The following is a 22340-nucleotide window of genomic DNA, read 5'->3' on the forward strand; positions in this document are numbered from 1 at the left end:
TAGAAGTATAACTGGCCAATCCTTAGTATTTTCATTATGACTTTAAGTGATAATTGAACCAGTAACCAGTATAAATTTGGTCAGCTGGTCATTCCTTCTTCTATATGAAGTCATTTTGTAACCTGAAGAGTCATCATTGCTGACAATTAAATATAATACAAGTTTAAGCACATGGTTTCACTCTTCAGACACACCACCACCAAGCAGTTACATATTTTGCCAGTATACATTGGTGTTTTCTGGTTCAGTATATATATATATATATTTCGGAACTGCTCAGCATTATTTTGCTACCCCATTAGTGTTTGTTCTGGAAGTTGCTGAGCTGAAGCTCTGGTCATCCTACACCGCCTTGTCACTTGAATACATTTAAATGACTTTTGTGTGGAGATAAATATTCCTGGCTTATCTAACACAAACCTTGCAGTACCTCTCACGATGAGACAAGCCCAAAGGTGCTTTTACTGTAATATTTGTCACTACAAGCAAATTGCCTTTCAGCTCAATCATTATCTGCTGCCTATTATCATTATTATTAGTAGCATTAGCAGATAAAACCAATGGATTCCTTATAGCATATTATATTATAGCTGTGTTTATTCAATGCTCATTGTTTTAAGAATTGCACTAAATTCCAGATAAAATCCTTTTTGCTGTATGAAGGGATTTGGGAGCTATTAAAACTGTTTTGCACTAAGTTTGCCATCGACATGCAAAAACATTTTTTTTTAATATTCTGTAATATGCTCAGTGATATGTGAAGTGATCTTGGTGATCCCATAGTGTGCAGATTAAATAATATTGTTGTTCCTCCTTTTATTTGGTGCGAGATTTTGTAGATGTGTCTTGGTAGTAGGATGCTTCATTTTGATGAACGTTTTTATTTTATTAAATGTCACATGTAACTCATCTGTCTGCCTATGCAGAGAGCAGTTCTGCATAAGCCCTTTAAATTGGGTTGTGGTGGGTTACCAGATTTTGTGACAGATGAGTTCAAAGTATGCGTATTATGTGGAGTGTGTTAGATTAGAAAGATTAGCTGGCAATTACACACACACACAAAATAGAATTCGACTTAAGTTGTGAAAGTAATAACAGATAGTTTTGAAATAATAGAGAACCTCTGGAAACACAGAGGTGTTGGCAAGTATTACCAGAACATTATGTATGCTGTGATTTCTGATTGAATCCCAGTATTAAAAGATCCATTCCTTAGTCTCTTCCTCAAAATGAGGACTTTATGCATAAATTAATAAGCTAGAGTAACATCAAACCTACCATAAACATCTCTCTCTTACTCCGTAAAATAAAATGTAGCTAATAAACACATCCAAGAATATAATCTGCTCCCAGTTTGAGTGCATCTCTCTCACATACACAAACATGCCACATGTGGAAGTTAGCTGAACAAAAGACAGGTGGAGTAAAATAGGAGCATCAACATCACCGACTTACTGACATGTTATGTTACAGTAAGCAATAGACCGAACACCAAGAGCTGGAGTGAGAGAGAGAGAGAGAGAGAGAGAGAGAGAGAGAGAGAGAGAGAAATGCATTGTCATCATAGGATGATTTCAGGCGTGTCAACTCACTTGACTTGAAATTTGCTGTTAAATGAAAAACTTTTGCAACATACAAAATAAAGTTGCTGGTGTAGCCTGAATATCCTGACTGCTGACTAATAATAGGTGCAATATATTCACTTTCTGTTCTTCTAGTATGTTGCAAGCTACTGCTAACATGTAGGGGCCCTTAGATTGATTTGCTCATGAGTCCGGATTGGACCAACATTTGATCCAAAGATGTGTGTCCATATTACGCATAGGTTTCCTGTACATGTCGAGGACCAAGATGTTTGACAAAAGCGGAAGAAGAAAATTAATGGACAGGATTTTTGTTCCTAATAACAACAGTAGAAAAAGGTTTTAGTTAACCATTTTAACAGTGATAAGTATGAGGCTGCTTAGTTTTCAGTTAAGTTAACAGTGCTCACCAGGTGGTTGCCAATTTATAGTTACATACCCAGCTTATTATACCAGCTGGGTGTCTGATGACCAGTAGAGTGTATGTACTCTATTTTATTTTATTATTATTATTATTTTATTCTATTCTTACTACTGAGCTGGGTGACCTTCCTGCATCCTCATTTTCTAGCATTTGTCCCCCTTCAGTGTGGGTTATTCCTTTCTTTTTTCATTCAACTACATTTATTCACTCCAACACATCCCGATTCCCTTGCTGTGGATCCTGGTGATGTGGATCAGTGAGTAAATTTTTTTAGTCACTCTTGACTTAACTTGATGTCTCCAATGTGCAGGTGGTGGCTGATCATCATTCCACTTGTAATTATATCCACTCTTTGTGATGAGCTGGTTTAGAGGATTAAGGCCTATGCAGAACAGCAGTGGGAACAGTGCATCACTTTGATCTTTTTTGCACTTGGTGATCACTGACTTGGAGTTGGTCTACAGCTCCTCTCCTTTCCCACTGAGTTGCTGATGAAGGTAATGGTCATCTGTGACACTCCCCATGTGCATTAATAAGCCTTGGTCGCCCGTGACCCCGTCACTGGTCACTGTTCCTTCTTTGGATCACGTTTGATAGATACTGACCACTGCAGACCAGGCATGCACCACAAGAGCTGCCATTTTGGAGAATCTCTGAGCCAGTCGTCTGGCCATCATGCTTTTGCTTTTGTCAAAGTTGCCCAAATTCGTATGATTGCCCAGTTTTCCTGCTTCTAAGACATCAACTTTCTCATATTTCAGCTGTGATAGACTTATGACTCTATGGGTCTGTTTCTGTGCTGCCACAATCAGAGCCTCTCTGCTGTCATTTAAGTGGGCCTTTTCTAGCCACTGGCAAGATTTCTTGATGTCAGCCCCTTCCTCTATTTGTTGATCGTACATCCCAGGTGCATCGGTCACTCAGTCTGTCTTCAGCTAGCTTGGGCATTCTTGAAGCAGCTCATCTCAGGGTAGGGGGCATCTTCCTGATCTATTTTTTCGGATTGTTGATTGTCACGCTGACACTCACTAAACCTTGCACTCCCTCTTTCTGTTGCTCATAGAGCCTCAGGGTCCTGGACTTTCTGTGGCCTGCTTGTTATTCCAACAAGGTATCCGATGACTGGTACACTGCAAAACATCAAAATCTTACCAAGTATATTTGTCTTATTTCTAGTCAAAATGATCTCATTACACTTAAAATAAGACACAGTCAGCTACAGGGCAACATTTCAGTAAGCTAAAGGAATTTGTTTCAAGACAGTGAATCTTGAAACTAGAGAAAATTAGAGATTTTTCACTTGTTCCACTGGCAGATTTTTTTCACTTATTTCAAGCTAAAATACCTCGTATTAAGTAAAAAAAAATCTGCCAGTGGAACAAGTGAAAAATCTCTAGTTTTAAGATTCACTGTCTTGAAACAAGTTCCTTTAGTTTACTGAAATGTTGCCCTGTAGCTCACTGTCTTATTTTAAGTGTAATGAGATAATTCTGACTAGAAATAAGACAAATATACTGGGTAAGATTTTGAGTTTTTGCAGTGTAGGGTGTATGTATTGATGGCTTGGATCTTATTCTTATTGTTGAGATGGCTTACCTTTTTAGAGGTGTTTTGCTGGCTGACCTTCTTGTGTCTTTATCATGGTTCCCATTGGCCTGTGGGATATCAGGTACTTTCCTGTTTGTCTCCTATTCTGCCATCTGGCAACTCCAACTCAATCCCAGTCCGGATCACCTTCCCTCTCTTTCGTCTGTCTTTCTGTCTGCTGCTCTCTCTTTATATGTATGTGTGTGTTTATGTGTTTTTGTTTTATATCAGAGATTAGATGTAACAGGACTCAAACCTTCCAAAAACCTCAACTCTTGAGTGATCAATCCACAGACAATTTTCCCAAATGTCTCATGGATCATCAAGACATTTTTGGCTAATGCAAAATTAACCTTTGTTGTTCATATAGGCTCAGACAGATTTAGAAAGCTTTTTTTCTTTTCTGTAATAAGTGAATCATCATTTAAAAATTTCATTTTTGGTTATTATGGGTATCTTTGTCTAATAAAAAAGTAGGCAATCTGAAACATGTAAATGTGACATGTTAAAAGATAAGATCAAACCTTTAAAAATAAACTCCAGTCTTTCAACATGCTGAAGTCAATTTAGTCTACCACTCCTAAAGCTGCTGTCAACATAGATATTGAAGTCACCAACAACACATAATTGCTTCACACTTTAAATTAAGGACACATAATTAAACTACCACAACAGTTTTCAGTGGAATTAATTAGAGCACAGATAGCATCAATGTGTCTTTGAGCGCCACTGTATATTAACGAATAGTAGACTAAAACAATGGGATTCTTCTAATTATTCCTAATTTATTTATTCAACATGCCAGAGTACTTATGATGCACCCATTCTTTGTGTTCAACTTGATCACAACAAAGCGGCTTACGGTTTGATATAAGAGGCACTTCAGCTACAATGAACAACAGCAGAGTTCCTAAACCACAAGGGAGACTGCAGGTGCTCTGAAGAGGGTTGAGGTGAGTGTTTTAGAGCAAACTCCCTCAGCGCTGCTTCTCAACATCCCACTGCTACATTCTAACTGATGTTCTCTGTCTTATCTCCTCTCCTGAAATCCCCTTAGAGGTTTTGACAACTCCAAGTTCTCCCATGAGGTAAATAATCTGGTAAAAGAACCATAATAAATAGTAGGCCTTTAAAGACTCTTCCCTTTGATTGTCTTGGAAAAAGTGTTGCTCTCTTGGCACTTGGTTGTTTTGGAAGTGAAATAAAAAACATTTCACAATTATATAAATCAGTAGAAATCGTAAAAGTATTAAAGAGACAATGATCCCACTGTAAATGGACAAAATACAGGCTCATTTGCTTTAATTCTTTTTCTCATTGTCATTGTCATTCCTTTAGTGCCATCATGACTTTGACGTTTACAGTTTCGAGTGAAATATCTCTGTGACTTACAGCTGGCTTACCATTTAGCTCAAAGCAGTGTGAGAACAGCACAGCCTCACCCAACCATTGCAGTCACAGCATCAGACTATAAGTCCTGTTGAAATAAATTCACCCTGATTGTGTTGCTATGTCACATTAAAGTTATGTTTTCTTGGATGCATTTAAAAAATTATAGAAGATAGTGAAGAGCCACAGTATCTTCTAATGTATTGATACATTAATCACAATACAACACTGTCTCACCTGTTTCTCTTTTGAATATTGGAAACTGTCCTCTATCATGTGAGAAGCTTTCACCAGTAAGTGTTTTTCACCATCGTGCTACATTCGTAAGTAAATGTGGCTTTCGCTTGTGTTTGTTGCCAGTGATAATTTTTGACAGTCCTTTTTTAGTTGAAAGACACGCTGCTTAGCGCCGACTGCTGGGCAGAGGTGATTGAAAGTGACAATATTATTTTCTGGTCTGCTCTTCCACATGTGTAGTTCAGATTTCTGCTAAATCCTAATAAATGCTCAATGACAGGAGAAGATGAATTACCAGAATCGGTGGCTCGAGTTACAGTGTTTGAGCTGGCTCAGCAGTGATGGAGTAATGAATTCACACCACGTTATGCCTCTACTCAATTTCCCACTTTTCTTACTGATTGAATTTGAAAGATTTTTTAACAAGTTCTGCAAAGGAAATGAAAGAGGCTTTGTGTTTTTGTGGGTGTGCAAGTGTGTGTGATTGTTTGCTTTGGGGATTCACTGGAGAGCATCCCCACTGCTTCCAATGCAAACACAATGTGGGCCTTCTGCCTTAGCCACCTGTTCATGGCGAACACTGCCAAGAGGAAAGCTGCCAAATTCACCAGGGTGAAGGTAGGAGTGCTGACATGCATTTGGCCTTACTCTGAACCTCTTGCGTCTAGAAAATCCATGCGGTTATTTTTTGTGTTTTAAGATTTCAATAAAATTACAATTTAACTGTGAATTGATTGAATTGATTATGCTGATTAAAGGTTGTAAAACCACTTACACTCATGAAAAAAGCCCACCTTTCTTAAATCCTAAAGGTTTATGTTTCAGGACAATAAAAACAGTCTGGTCCTTTCGGCAGCTTCCTGGTCTGGAGTATTCAGGTGTTTGTTAGCTCAATGCCACAGACAAAAGCAATTGTCGCCGGCCATCAAGGCGAGGGATATAGGATCATTTTCAAACAGTTGGAAGTCCATTATTCTATAGAGAGGAAGATTATCCAGAAGTGGAAAACTTTCAAAACAGTTGGCAATCTTCCCAGAAGTGAACATTCTAACAAATTCACCCCAAGGTCAGACTTTATAATGCTGAGAGAAACTGCAAAAACCCAAGAGCTACAGCTCAGACTCTGCAGACCTCAGTTAGCATGTTTATGACAGTGATATTAGAACAAGACTGAACAAGTATGGCTTGTTTGGAAGGGTTGCAGGAGAAAGCCTCTTCTTACTAAAAAGCCTCTTCTTACTGGCAGCACAGCTTATGTTAAGTTGTTAACAAACCACAAGGCTTCTAGAACAATGTCCTCCGAAAAGATGAGACAAAAGTGGAGCTGTTTTGCTAAAATGCACAGTATAACATTTGACAAAAACCAAACACCACATGATCTTGGCACCTTTCAGTCATTGGGGCAACAGTGTAAACCAAAATATTCAGTAGTCTAATGTAATACAAGGTCAACTCTCTAAAAGCTAAAGCTTGGTCAAAAAAAAAGCAAACCTACAATAGAATGACCGAAAAAGAAAATATTCAAGGTGCTGCAATGGTCAAAGTAAAGACCTGAAACTGATTGAAATGCTGTGGCTGTTTCTTAAGAGAGCTGTGCATAAATGAATGCTTGCACACCTCAAAGAACCTAACACTGAAAGATGAGTGGCCCAAAATTACTCCACACTACTGTGAGAAACTGATAAATTCATATGGGAACATTATTGCAGTTATTAGTTATTATTACTAGACCTATTGCTGCTGAAGGTGCCTCTATAAACTATTAAATGATGGGGTATATTAAGCTTCACACAATGCTTCTGGATTTTGGCTTAGGGTTTTTTTTTTTTGTGTGTGAAGTAATGACATGGTGTGATATGTCATGTTAGGCTGTTCGTCTCAGGTTGTATTTACCTAATTGTAAGACCTGGTAGGGATGTTACTGAACTGCAGTTTTGTGTAGCTGATATTTGACATTTTTGTGTTCTTTTTAAGTCTGGGGTGGTTTAGAAGTTGGAGTGCAATCATCCCTCTAATTTGTAGTTGAGCAGTACAAAATTAACAACACATGGAAGTATTTTAGTTTAGTAAAAGTGCATCAGTTGTTGAGTCCTTTATATTTATCCAGGACTTCAGAGTAGACTGAATGTTTATGAACTCAAAATATCATTTTGGATTGCCTCATCAAATATCCTCACACAAAGACAACAAAAAAAAGAAAATATCAACAAAAACAGAAATGTACACATGCCCTGAGAAAAAACACACTTTAATTATTCCACTTACCCACTCAGTGGAGATAAAAGAGAGAATAATATTCATATGAAGGCAGAGTAATAATGATTCTTCTAGTTTAAACAGCTAATAGCTGAAGGGACAAAAGATCTCAAGTATTGGTTAACTGTAGGCATGCATATCCTGCATGCTGATTAAAGTAAAAGAAATATCATGTGCAAAGGCAGTAGCGGCTTGTATAAAGTTATCTTAGTGGCTTTTACCCTAAAACGATGGTCAGGAACATTCAGATTACTGCCAGTGATCTTCTGACAGACTCACTGTCCATTTTGTTAACCATACTAAGGCTATCGAGGCAACAGACGAGCACAAAGGAATGTAGCACAATGGTCAAAAACACTTAGTGGTGAAAGCTCCTGACATGATAGAGGACAGTTTCCAATATTCAAAAGAGAAACAGGTGAGACAGTGTTGTATTGTGATTATTGTATCAATACATTAGAACATACTGTGGCTCTTCACTATCTTCTATAATTTTTTAAATGCATCCAAGAAAACATAACTTTAATGTGACATAGCAACACAATCAGGGTGAATTTATTTCAACAGGACTTATAGTCTGATGCTGTGACTGCAATGGTTGGGTGAGGCTGTGCTGTTCTCACACTGCTTTGAGCTAAATGGTAATGTCAGCGCTGATGCTAATAACCTACGTTTCTATTTAGCAGGTGTAACGCATGTCAAGTGCCACAGTGCTGTGTGTTCATTGCAAATTAGCCTAAAACAAACTGCGGCTGGAACCAAGCAATCTGAATAAAATATCTGACAAGCCAGCTGTAAGTCACAGAGATATTTCACTCGAAACTGTAAACGTCAAAGTCATGATGGCACTAAAGGAATGACAATGAGAAAAAAATTAAAGCAACACTTAACTCACAGCCTTTCCACAGCAGCTAACAATATCATCTACAACCGGACAATGTTTCATCGCCATATCACTGAAGATCTACGGTATCCATACGAACATCAGAATGCAGAGATGGTCCAGCTGAAACAGGACCTTTTGGCGTTTGAAAGGAGGAAAAAAAAATCAACAACTTGGCAGTAATGGTGTTAAGAGAGTTGAAACTGATGAAACTGATGTACCCCTGCAAAAAGAAGAAATGAAATTGATAATAATAATGACTTAGCTGGGTGTAGAGAGGACTGCAGCCCCTAAAATCAACTCTGTAGTGAAACCCATTTCATTTTATCCTTTCCCTGCAGGATGAACCATTTGGCCTATTGGGGGTTTAAGATAAGACAGGCCTAGCTTATCACAGTCAACGATAACTGAAGAAACGAATAACAGCGGGGGATTTTCGAATACTCTTCCTGTACCTGTAACTCCCCCCGCCTCCCCCCTTTCTATTTCTCTTTTTTTTGGTCCCACAGAACGTGCTGTGGCTTTGAAGTAGTGCTTTCACACTGCAAAGTGGAACTCAAGAGACATAGTGTCCCATTTGAAGAGGTCATTTATTTGTACGGCATGAAATGAGGTGAAGATTAATAGCTACACTAGATATATCTGAGCAAGAGATTAGTCAAAGCCTTTGTCTGAATACTACAGTGTCAGCAAAAAGGTCAACTGGTACCACATATCCATTTAACATCATTATGTTTACTTCGCACACTGCCCTCAATTTCTGCTTAATTTTGTGCGAATCAGTCTCGCTTTATAGTTCTATAACAGAAAAGGAAAATGATATGAGTTGTTTATAATCTGTGTCACCAGCTTGCTCTAACTTTTGTATGCAGCAGCCTGAGTTCTTGGCGATTTACTCTTTGTATCATTTAAACATCTGTGTGTTGGAGCTTTCCTCATTACTCCTGGTTTAATGTGATATATACCCTTTCAAAAGGCCACACTCCCTCCATCCATCATCTGCAGCCAAGGTTGTTCAACCCATTCTGATTACAGCAGTCAAGCTTTTACTCAGAAGACAGAAAAGTGCAACATTTGACTGATTGGACAATGCAGCTCACAAACATTTACTAAATGTTTGTTATTTCCTGCCACACAGTGAAGTCTGACAAAAATAATCCATCACTCGGGACAGTCGCATTCATTTCTGCATGGCTCATTTGTGCTTTTGATGCTCACGCTGCATCAGGATGTAACCCATCATAAAAAAGTTTTAAATGAATAGAGTGCTCTCCAAAACAGGCAGAAGGGTTTTTTTGAAGAACATTTTTCCCGTTACTTTCTTCTCACATGAGCGTGATTATGTGAGTAAATTGGGAGCAGCGCCAAGCAGAAATTGGCACCACACTCTGGTACCCTCCAAGAGAAATTTCAAAGTAATCATAGTCTATCTGTTATAATTACAGCTGTGATATCTGTCTGTGACTTCATAAATGTCTCTTTAGAAATTCATTGCAATGTAGATTTGCAAGGAAAGAGCGAAAAAAATCTATCTTCAGCAGTTCTTGGCTTAATAACTAAGTTTTACATTTTTTTTAAACATCAAAAACATTGAACGGCTTTAAAAAGGAAACAGCCTTAATTTAGCAAAATGGCAAACTAGGTTATTTCTCTGTAGGCGGGATGTCTTTTTCATGTTTATCTGTTCTTTTTTTATCTATGTCATGATAATATTAATACAAGTCCAATCATAAATTAAATATCTGTGTTTTATACTTAATCTAACTGTCAGGAAAACTGTAACAGAAAAAAGTTTTTGTTTTTTTTAAAAAGCCTTCAAATTGAAAATGTCAAAATGCTGCTCTGCTTCCTGAAGCTGATTTGTTTGTCATAAACAGAAAGTAAAAGATAAAGTAAATTAAAGTAATATTGATTTTGTGAAGTTATGGAAAAATATATTAATGTGGGGTGGACAGCAATTGAACAAGAAAAAGCATCCATCCATCCATTTTCTTCCGCTTATCCGGGGCTGGGTCACAGTTGCAGCAGCCTAAGCAGCCTCCTCCAGCTTGTTTTGGGGACCACCAAGGCGTTCCCAGGCCAGCCGAGAGATATAATCTCTTCAGCGTGTCCTGGGTCTGCTCTGGTGCCTCCTCCAGGTGGGACATGCCCAGAACACCTGACCCAGGAGGCGCCCAGGAGGTATCCTTGTCAGATGCCTTGACCATCTCAACTGGCTCCTTTCGATGTGAAGGAGCAGCGGCTCTACTCTGAGCCCTTCCCGGATGGCCATACTTCTCACCCTATCTCTAAGGGAGAGGCCAGCCACCCTTTGGAGGAAGCCCATTTCCGCCGCTGGTATCCGCGATTTCGTTCTTTCGGTCACTATAGGTGAGGGTAGGGACGTAGATCGACTGGTAAATTCATTCAAAAAGTCATGCATGTTGCTGTTGATGTTAACCCCACAACTGCCACTGCTTTTAAAGAAAACAATGAAGGAGCATCCACTGCAGTTTAATCTCTCTGATTAGACAGTTTCCACAATAAAAGAAGAACAACATAACAGCAAAATCAAATCAACAACAGCTAACAAAACAGCTGTCAGGTATTGTTGGATAGATTTTATAGTAACACCTTTTTCAACATTTAGCTTGTTGAGTTGTCAGTGGATTTTATAAGCAGTTCTCTTAAAAAATCCCAACACAAAATGAAAGGTAACTAAGATTATCATCTAAATTTTACAAAATCTGATTGGTAGGTGGAAAGAAATAATAATAATTTTCATGAAGTCCCAGAAAATTTAATGTGAGCAGCACCAGCATAGATACTGAAGTTGGTTGAAGTAACTGTTGCCACCCTCGTGTTATATCTTTTGGGCCTTTAAACATCGATACAGATTAGGAATCCCTGAGCTCAGCACTCACTTCTAAGCGCTTCTTTCCTGTATAGTGACCCTGTGTTTTGATCTTCGGCTACCTTAGTCGCATGGAGTTAGGCCACGGGTTCTCTTATCCTGTTTGTTATGACAGCAGGGTAGCAATGGTCAGAGTACAACTTGAAGCCTTGCCTGAAAGTCTGCAAGTAGCAGTGCTTTTATCAAAGTTAGCAGACTTTTTTCTCCCTGTTGGAGATACTGAAATAAAAAACCTTCCACCTGAGCTCAGTGGGTACACAGCATATGTTGCAACAGTACCCTATAGGTTTGAGAGCGTGAACCCGCAGACACACTTTTCTATTGATACTTTGATCAAAAGACCGAGTCAATATATGGTGAATGAGTGCGTATAAGCAAAGTTTTTTATTTGTTGTTCACCCATGTGTGCAGTCAGCTTTTCAGTCATTTCCTGTGCCATGCTTTAGTTTACGAGCCGTGAATGTTGTGTATTGTAGGCTTTGGGCTTTTTATGTCAGAGCACAAGCCTGTGAGGAGCCTCAGAAGTTATTTAGTTTTATCTCTTTGGTTTCTTTGGTGATTAACTTCACATTTGTGAGGCTTTTTCAAAGCAGTAAATAGTGTCTTGGGTCAAAACCACACTGATAAGAAAAACTTTGTGCTATCAGTTAGACTGATATTGGCAGCCGACATTTGTATTTCAGTTTTGGCAGTTGCCATCATGTTGATGAGGGGGGAAAAAAGAAATAGTGGATTACACATTTTACATACTGCATTTGTATGTGCTTTAGTGACTTGATTGATATATTTCTTTATTCTTACTGCTTTTTACACTTCTATACAAGGTGACCGTGAGTACTTTGAAAGGTGCCTAAAATAAAATGCATGATTATTATCACTTTATGTTTTGTTATGACTTGGTTCTTAATCAAAACAAATATATTGGGTAGCAAAATTAAAATGCATTATAGCAAAACTCCAAGGAGATCTTTTTACACGAAGGATACCATGCGAAGTTCTCTTCTCACAACACAGTGTTCTCAGCCAGTACTTTTTTGCCACATGCTAGACAAACAAAGCACACAAGAGGCTACATTTGATTCACTGAGGCTCACTCTGTTGAGAAAAGTGTGTAAGTGCAACTAACGTAAACAGTACTATGTGTGAAGGACGCTTCATGTGGAAATTTATCATCCTTGAACTTTATGGTAACAGAATAACTTTGTGTGAAGTCAAAGCACTGCCAAATGGAATCCCAGTACAAAGAGCTGTGCCTCGGGCAAATGTTGCACACAAATACTTGGAAAATGCATGCAGGGTGCAAGGTTGGTCTTTATTGATTGAACATCTGTATCCTTTAGTTGGTTGCGTCTCACTCCGCTTCAGTTTATCGTGCTGTCTTTGACATACGGTATCTATTTTTCCTCTCGTGATGTCCTTGCTGTGTTTTCACATGGAAGTCGATGAAGTCTCTGCAGCATATAGGCTGTATGGAGGAGAGAGGTGGTAAGATGGTTCTGCTTTATAGTATTATTCATTTTTCTTTCTTGAATTATTATCGTCTGTCAAGTGCAATCCTACACGAATATGTTCATACATATTCTAGTAAATAACAAGTATTAATGTACAGTAAATGCATCACATAAGCTACACTTGACGTGAAAATAATTTGAAGGAAATGACAGAGAGGAAGAATCTGAAGACGTAACAAAGGCTCAGAGTCTTTTCTTTAGGCTCATCTCACTTTGTTTTCTTTTTCAATATAGAAAACATCCATTATTGTTTCTTTTACTGCCTTGTACCTTGTCCATTTTGATGTATATCTCTGTAATGATAGGGTTATTAAAGAAAACAACTGGAAGCTGCGTAGTTGGAGCACATTTTTATCCCATGTGGCAGTCGTGGTTTCAGTTGATAGCAGATTTTTCTCTGGATGTTATTTCTAAAGAAATTCTTGTGAATTCATTCATTCTTTTGTTTCTCACTCTTTCTCTGAGCTGCACCTTAATTCAGGCTGCGTCAGCATGGTCGAGAGGTTTTGAACACTGTCATAGCACACAACATAATAACGTAAATGCAATGCACTACTCTTTCTTTCACTATTTCTCTGTCTTTGCTGTTTCTGTCTCTTCGTGTAATTTATTCAGCTCAGTTTTAGGCAGAAGATCTATCTGTATGATGTCACTGTATCTCTAATATGCAAACGTGGTCAACTCTTTTACCTTAGAAGAAGTGATGCCATAATGACTACTTTAAGCCATGTTTTTCCACTCCTAATTGTTTATTCTATAATGTTGCTGTGACGTTTTGGATCAACTGAAGGCTTTTCAAGGAGTTTTATAGCATGAAGTTTCCATATATCACATTGCTAAGTGTAGCAACAGTTCAAATCAAAGCAATTCAATTTGCCATTATGTAAAAAGGCCAGAATACAGAGAAAATACTAAAGAACCTGTAATAAGTGATTATGACATATTTTAGCTGCATAAATGATTGAAAGTCACGTGAACTTTTCTTTTAAATGAAGATTACTTTTACATGTAGTGTTAATCAACAAAATATAATCTGTCTATACTCTTCTATATGTGCTTTTTTCTTTCTCTTTGCTAAGCTGCTGTCTTCTTCTTTGCTGGTGCATTTCTGCATATCTTGGCACATTATTTTCATCTGTTAATCGGTGTGAACCAGTGAGCATGTCTGCTTCAGAACTACAAGCTGTTTGCTATAAGTCTAAAGTTGCGCAAATCTTGTTTTCATTTGTTTTCAGGTAATCTTATTTTCTCTTATCACTTAGAAACCCTAATCTAGTGGATATTAATAATAATCACTTCTCATTTTCCAGGGAGTTTGGAAGATGGAAGGTGAACAACTTGGCGGTGGAAAGGAGAGATTTTCTGGAGTCTCCGTTACCTCTTACTCCTGAGTTCATCAGGAACATCCGACTCTTGGGCCGCAGGCCCACCACCCAGATGATCACTGACAGCCTGATCAGGAAGTATGGGACTCACTTCCTGTTGTCAGCTACCCTGGGAGGTAACAATTATTAACCATCCTCTATCGATTGTTTTACGATTCACTGTTGTTTCCTTGGGCAGTTCAGGACCACCATGTAGCTGCTGTTTTTAGATTAGATCACACTTTGGAAGAACTGTTGAAACTATGTGTATGTGCACATTTCCATTTTTGCCATGAACTTCAGACAAAATAAGAAATAAAATTGAAGTTGAAGGGTCAAAATGACACACTGGAGCAAAACAGATTTAACAGATGAAATTACAGTTTTTGGTAAGCGTTCTTCTATGAAATCTGTTGCTGGCAGATCTTATCAGCAGTAACTACCTATTTAGATATTCAGCTAGGCAGTTTTGCTCAACTCACAGCTCTGATCCTGATTTTCATATCTCTGACATGCTTTCAGAGCTAAATAATGAATGATGCAAAAAGACTTTGGTCCCAGGTCAGCACCTGCAAATGACTAACAGAAATAAAAGAGCAATGTTGCTACTCCAGCGTAGAACTACTTAGCCCATATATTACAGCTTAGAATAAACAGGGAAATGTGCTTTAAGGAACTAGTTCTCACTCAGGTGATCTGGGGTTAAATAAAGTATGCAATTTGTGGTAAAAGCTTTTAAAATTTGGTTTTCCAGGTGGTCTGTATGGAAAACAGATGGACGGGACATAATAATGCAATACACTCAGAGTAACCGAAAAACACATCACAGTGGAATTATATGCCACTAGCAGCTCAGAAAATTGGTCTCCAGAGATGTATGAATACATGTAAAAGCCTGTGTATCGTGAACCTGCCACTCCCACTCCCAGTCACAGCCACGGTACTTTTGATTTTCTACCGGCTGATGAATGGATAAGCACTAATAGTTCTCTGACTCAAGAGACGAAAAAAAAAAAAGTCATTTAAGATGCTGGAGAGTCCCGGGCAAGTCTTGAAAAGCACATTTGCTTTTTACAAAACAACACATGTCAATTACTTTAGACGCAACTCCTGGCTTTGAAAAGGTCGCTGTTGTGAGTAGATGCATAAAATGCAACCCTCCCAGCTACCAGAGCTGATGCAGCCCTGCACTCTGGCTCTCAGCCAGGACTGAGTGGTATGAAGAGAGGAGAATGAGGAGTTTGCCTTGGATCTTTGCCAGTGATATGCCTCTGTGGTTCTGAATGGATAGCCTCTGTGTTCGGAAACATATGGACTTAATGAAATTAATAAATAGATTGCAATATTAAGAGCTTGCCCTTCAGCAGCTGAGTAAGAAAGGCAGTGGGCAGAAAATGGCCCTGAAGCATTAGCACTGCATTATGATGAGAAATATGATGTGCAGTGTCTTGGGAACTCTCAGAGCTCCAAGTGTGCTGCATCACAGCTCCTAGACTTATGAAGTCCTGATTGCAGTGATCAGTGCCGTCTGATTCGGGGTGACGTGACTTATCCTAATTATGGTCAAGTGTCTTTATGCTTCAGAGGCGCCTGCTGTCGCTGTGCTCACAACCACCTGGAGTTTGGTGCATGTATCTCTCAGCAGGTTTTAAAGTACCCTATCAATTGAAAGACCATTTGCATCAATGCTAGCTAATAAAGCAATCATGAAAGGATTAGCTGAGGTACAAGATCAGCTCCTAAAGTTTGAATGAAGTAGTTGACCTCAGTGACACTTAATGCATTTAGCTACATATGTGGAAGAGCTTGCACATGATCTTCATCTGTATTTGCAGGCATGCTTGCTTTAGCTTACATGCGCTTGAAGAAAGGCAGCACTGGGTGGATTTTATTCAAACAATCATTTATTCTTGGTGTTTTTGATAATATTTGTCCAGAGTTCTTTACACAGAGGTTATTAGAGGCAACAGAGAGGTTTGGGGAAGGTCTCATTTTGAAGCTCTGCTGCAAAATATTGTGACACTAGAAATAAATGCCTTTGGGAAAAGTTGAATCCTAGAATGCATTTATTTATTTCATGTTCTAAGTGTCTTTTAAAGACCACCTATGTAACATTATGCGGGAAAACATCTATAACATTCTAGTTCTATATGCTTCAAATGCTGCTGACATTTTCCCCTTTTCAAAATTTCAAATAATGTCAACTTTAGGTTGTTTAGTGGTGCTGGTTTAGCTCACCTGGTGGATGTGTGTTCTTTCTGTCTACCGAGCCTGTCCTGTCCTAATGAAGGCTAAAAATCCCTCAAAATACTTTATGGGAAATTTTATTTTTTCAGTTAATTAAAAAAAATCTATTAACATGCATAATGAGCTTTGGTCAGGTATGACAAAATGCAAGTGAAAAGATCTGAGCTCCACGATAAAGAAAAGCAACTAAAAAAAAAACCCAAACAAGTCAGGGTCAGAGCTACTGACCCTGACTTTATGCTAAAAAAAAAATTGAAGGGCCTTAATTTCAATAAGCAATGTGAACTCTCTATTCCCTTTTCTAAAACTCCGAGCGCCATTTGAAAACAATTAAATTTGATTATCTTTTAATTGCAGGAGAAGAGGCCTTAACCATATTTGTGGATAAGCGAAAACTGAGTAAGAAAGCAGAGGTGAGCGATTACTCGGGCAACTCTTCCACTGTGACTCTGGAAGCTCTGCACCAGCTGGCTGCCTCCTACTTCATCGACAGGGAGAGCACTCTGCGCAAGCTGCACCACATCCAGATCGCCTCCACTGCAATCAAGGTATCTTTGTGTGCTTGTTATGAGTTATATAGGGACATATTTAACTTTACACATTATTAAAGCTTCTATCTAGTTCAGTTTTTATCCATCAGTCAAATCACAATGACAGTAAACTGACATGGTTATACTATAATCTAAGGCTAGAACACTTGTGCTCTCAGTAGATCACTCTCTCTCCTTCTCAACTTGGAACATTATTTCACTTCTGCTGCATACTTGGAGCTAAATCAGACTCCTCTTATATATAGTGCCTAAAAATGTATTAGAGCCCCACCCAATGTAAGATTTATGCCAAAGCTGCACTAAAATAACACACTTGGTAATTACCAAAATAATATTTCTCGTGTCTGTAATGGTTCATCCATTAGCATGAGTAAGTTCTTTAATCAAAATAATATTTCTGATGCTAAACTACAATTAGTGTTGTTATTCATGAATTTTCAAGTTTTGCAAACAATGAGAAACAATACTAAAGTACATCATCATTTTGTGATAAACCTGTCAAATTACAGTTATTTACTTTCAACAGATAAAAAAAAATCACCAGTTGAATGATTTCATTTTTTATATCAAATTTGGGTATAAAAATATGAATTCAGTTCAGTGAATTGAGTAATTTTTGTGTTAATACTACGACAGACAGACAGACAGACAAGGATTGTTTTCTCATTGCAAACATCAAACTATGTCCAACAAACCTTCCTTTGTATTGCTTCTGCATTACAAGGTTCATTTTCATGAAAACACAGGTAGAAGTGGGTGGGAATACTGTTGCCATTTAGCACTAGAACCCACTGGAACCACCATGGGGGTCATTTTAACCACCTGCCGCAGCAGTGTCAAAACTGGACATAAAAGGAATTTAAGATTCATTTCATGTGATTGAATTATGTTGCAGTTGCTTTAGACTTTCATGAGGAATGGGAAATGCAGAAATTCAAAACTTCTACTTCAACAAACAAGATAATTAACACATACCAGTCTTTTAATTGTTGTAACTGATGAGTGTGTAAAACTTTAAAATGAAAATGGGTTTTTAGCAATGAGTGCTAGCTTTTTACTGAATAGACTGAACATGACACACATATTAAAATTCATCAAGAAAGTAACTAATGCTTTCTAATTGTTTGAAGAAGAACACTAAGAGTTGCACCACTGCCACACACTTTCCCATCCACAGCTTCCAGCTCTTCAGCTTTGCTCCTCATGGCTATGATTCCCACACAAATCAACTACACTATATGTTTCCACCCTCTGGGAACTATGCTTGGGTCAGCTATAGCTTTGCCCTGAAACTTGACACTGATTCAAAACTCACCAGCAAGACTATCTCTGAATGGCTCAAAAAAAAAAAAAAAAAAAAACTAGCCTAATCAAATACCAGAAATAAATCTGAGATGTTTTGACATAAACTTAACCACACTCAACAGCCCTCCAATGCAGCTGAATTAAAACAAACACTTTTTCATAGCTCCGTATTATCTATTAATCAAATCAAGCTCTTTTTGGCTCATAGTTTTAAATTGTGTCTAAACAACTACAGTTGCTAGGCAACAAGACAAGACAATTGTTAACATAGGAAATGATTATACATGATAATACATCTAATATGCGCGATAGCAAAAAGTAGGTTTATTCCTGCAATTCTCAAAAAGATAAACATAAAAACATCTCGTAAATTTTAAAGACCAGTACTAAATGAAAAGCATTAAAAATATATTGCCTAGTTGCATATAACTGTTATTATTCTATAAATGATGAATAAAAGTTTTCCTCTTATGAGCTATCAGAGATCTATAATTTTTAATTTCAACCTTTTAGCTTTTGAAAACTGGTAAAAATGGTTGTGGGTGCAGTACTGTTTCCTTTGTTAACGCTTTCCCTTGTTAAAACACGGCGATAACGCCAATGAAAATAAAGCAGAAGATTATACTTTTTATCCTCCCGCTTGTGATGAGATACGATCTTCAGCTGCAAGCACATCCGAGTCTGGAGGAAGCTCCGTGATGAGCACATATGGTGAGGGAAAGATAAATGAGCCTTGTGAAACACGCCTCACGACAGTTTTCTGCCTCCAGTTGTCACCTTCAGGTAGCATGGGGTTAATAGGGTGACAGAGGGAGGGATGACCCTTCTTTTCTACCTTTTTCATTTCTCGGTACACAGCGGCGGTGGTCCTGTGAAGTGACGCTTTCTTTGCTGTAGCAGAACATGAATCAGATCCCCCCTACTTATATCAAAGCTCTGTCCTCTCGCTACATTGTGTTCGGGGAGGATTGGATATTTCTTTCTGCAGATCAGGCAGGCACATGTGAGGTGGAGAGGCAGAAACTTTTGTCTGTTTCATTTCTTGGGAATCAGGGCTTTTTTCAGTTTTTTTTTTTCTTCTGAAGCTACAGACGCGAAGAGAAGACGAGAGAGTGTTGCTTTCATGCTCCAAAGGCAGTCATCTGGTGTAACTGACAGGTGGAAAGTAGTATGAGGAGACATTCACCTCCAACGCTGGTGGGAAGAGAGTCAAAGGAGCGACAGATTCCTCCACACTTGCGCATCATTTCCACAGGGTGTTGACCCGTACAGTAGCAGAACAGACCTGCATGAATTGAACTTGAGGAATGAATGAGAGGGTTGCAGGTGAGGCAAAGGCCCCCTCCGGCGGTCTCCATGCAAAGAGAAATTTGAAGCTCATTTCGAAGAAAAAGCACTTTGCTGTGGTTTGCCGGGGGGGACGACTTTGGAAATCTGGGCTTTATTCAAGAAGTCACAGTGCAGAGGAGAGTCTGATTGGACCAGCTTGTTTGTACAATGAGTAATGACTGCAGTTGTTAGAGAACAGAGGGGAGCAGTTTTGCTACAATTTGAGAATTTCCTAGACTGAATCAATGGTCAGTTCCCCACCTGACTCACACCATATTTGCCAGCCCATCTAAACACAGTGTGCCGGTCACGAAGTAGAAAACAGCAGGATCGTCTGGTTTTGATATTTCCTTCTTGTGGACAGTCAATTTATTGGGCTTTGTGGCTCACATTTGAGTGCGCCCAGTCTTGTGACTCGATCGATTGGTGGCTGAACTATCACAGAGCAGATAGGCAGCTGCTGTGGTCATTTATGATTTCCTTCAAACTAGTTTTTTCTCACAGGATATGTCTAGCATGAAGATACCAAGGAGAAAAATAATAAATCAGTCATAGACATACTGCACACACAGAGCCACAAATTGACACACTCATAAGGGCAGTTGGAGGCAATTGAGAAGGCTGGTTTTTGTTGTTTTTTAGCCCGCACATTTCTGCTGTCTGCAGCGCAGCGGTCACTTCTCTCTCTCTCTCTCTCTTGTTAGGAAAATTTGCATGTATCTCTATTCCTGTTAGGGAATGGATCAATTTATGAAGAGTAGCTTTAGAAAACAGAATTTCTGAGATAAAGTTTGTAATTTTTTAGGATTTGTCAAAAACTAAACAGGAAGTGAGAATGGACCTGAAATCCATCAGGTTAACAGAAACAGCAACTATGAAACAGAGACATCATTTCATAACAGCCAGTCACTAATGCTAACTTAGTCAGATATTAGCTCAGGTTCATGTCATATGTGTGAGTCAGAGTTTTCACACTTTTATTATAATTATTGCCAATAATTATGTGGTAACTGTCATTTTACATCTTAATCAAAAATAATAATTTGCTTTATTATTTTTCTGCTTTTTTTTTTTAAATAAAACTGACATTTGAAAAATGATGAATAACACCAATAATTATATTTTATGAAAAAGTATGCTTGCGTTTACTAATGGATTAACAATGACAGAAACATACGAAATGATTTTGATTATTACTAATGCCGTTCATTTAGGACAGCTTTGGCACAAACCTTGATCTAAGAAATGTGTTAAGCACTGTGTGTGAGGCGGTCCGTCACCGGTCCACGCTGAGAACACTGAAAATTGGCCAATTCAGTTTCCCGGCTGGTCGATCTCCACCATAAATAGCCCTTAAGTGAGCTAAAAACTGGGAAGTCACAGAGATCGGTTCGATGAAATGACAACACTACAGATTAGATCATGCACGGTTAGTGTTTGTGGCCCATGTCACGGAAAATACATAAAACAAATATCAGGATTTGAAAAGGATACTGCAAAAGCAGCATTTTTTAATGCATCCTGCACAGCCGTGTGCAGCTATGTGGCAGAATGTAAGTAGCTACTAAAGGAATCTGAATGCACATGTATTGTTTCCGTTATATTGTTCTGTTTTTCTGGCACACACCCAAACTCCCACACTCCCTCACTCCTCCACAGACACCTTGCATAAAAGATAAAAAACAAAAATGGAAGGCCTGTTCCTTTTTTTACGTTTGCAGAGACGGTGTCTGCAGCATGCTCACACAACACACACACGCTTATCATTACCTCTCGCGTCTCATGTATCTATTGTAATTGACTTTAGTGGAAGCATTCGTGTACCTGTGGGGTGTCAATTTTCCTCATCTTTAAAAGCGTGTGCCAGCCTGGTCAGCCAGACCACTGCACTAAGGTTATAATTTTAGTTCCTCGCTCCCCCAAAGAAGTTTTTGTCAATCACTCCTAAGCTCACACTTCTTGCTGGACGCTTTAAGGCTAAATGAACAGTTTTCTGGGAGGGTTTTGCAGAATGTTTGTGAATACTGCCACTGGACTATAATTTGAGATGGTAAAGAAAATGGCCAGACAAAGACACACATTTTCCACTTTCATCTTCCACATTTGCTTCCATCCCTCATGCAGTCTTGCGCTGAGGTACAGGTGGCCAATAATGTCCTATTAAGTATTTTTAATATACCAGAATGTATCTACAGTGAATAGCAGCTGCTAAGCAAAGCGGAAATTGAATGCTCTGCTCATCACTCAGTGTTTTGCCATATGGCATATCATATGGCATATCAAATAATTCCTTATATGGATTCAATATTCATGGGGTCTGAAAGCCAGCATTGTATCTCATTTCCTCACAGTCATATCGGCATTAAAATCCCTCATAAGGGAAACAAGGGATTTATAATATGATATAAATATTATAGTCAGAGAATTGCACTCAAATTATCTTCCATTTTCCTTTTCCCATTCACAGAGGATATTTATTCTTCCTTCCGAATCTTTCTTCTGGATTAGGCTTTTGATTAAAGAGCCCCGTACTGAGTTTTCACTTCTCTCCAGCACCGGCCTGATATTAGTTCCCAAGCCCTTCAGCCCTCTGTGATGGCGCTACCGATCGTCTGACCCTTATTGTCTTGCCTCATCCATCTGTCACTTTACACCAACTGTCCTCTGACAAGCCTGACCAAGACAAATCACTGAACAAAATATGGTGTCCCGCAACCACAAAGAGAGAAAAATGAGAAAGTGTTAGGTGCTCCTCACTATGTCATGGAAAGAAAAAAGGAG

The 22340-nt window shown here is 38.6% G+C and overlaps 1 protein-coding gene across 1 annotated transcript in view; it reads left to right on the forward strand.

Annotated features, from left to right (window-relative positions):
- The window catches only part of LOC146649373 (BMP/retinoic acid-inducible neural-specific protein 3-like), a 64349-nt gene that overhangs the window by 26009 nt on the left and 16000 nt on the right, over window positions 1-22340 (forward strand). The window contains exons 3-4 of the mRNA XM_085386408.1: window positions 14074-14264; window positions 16732-16922. Coding sequence (XP_085242534.1) covers window positions 14074-14264; window positions 16732-16922 — 382 coding nt within the window. The remainder of the gene's footprint in view (window positions 1-14073; window positions 14265-16731; window positions 16923-22340) is intronic.

The sequence above is a fragment of the Rhamphochromis longiceps genome, linkage group LG17 (genome assembly GCF_057381845.1).
Source record: "Rhamphochromis longiceps isolate RC_006_pf linkage group LG17, R_longiceps_female_GT1.1, whole genome shotgun sequence".
Lineage (NCBI taxonomy): Eukaryota > Metazoa > Chordata > Actinopteri > Cichliformes > Cichlidae > Rhamphochromis > Rhamphochromis longiceps.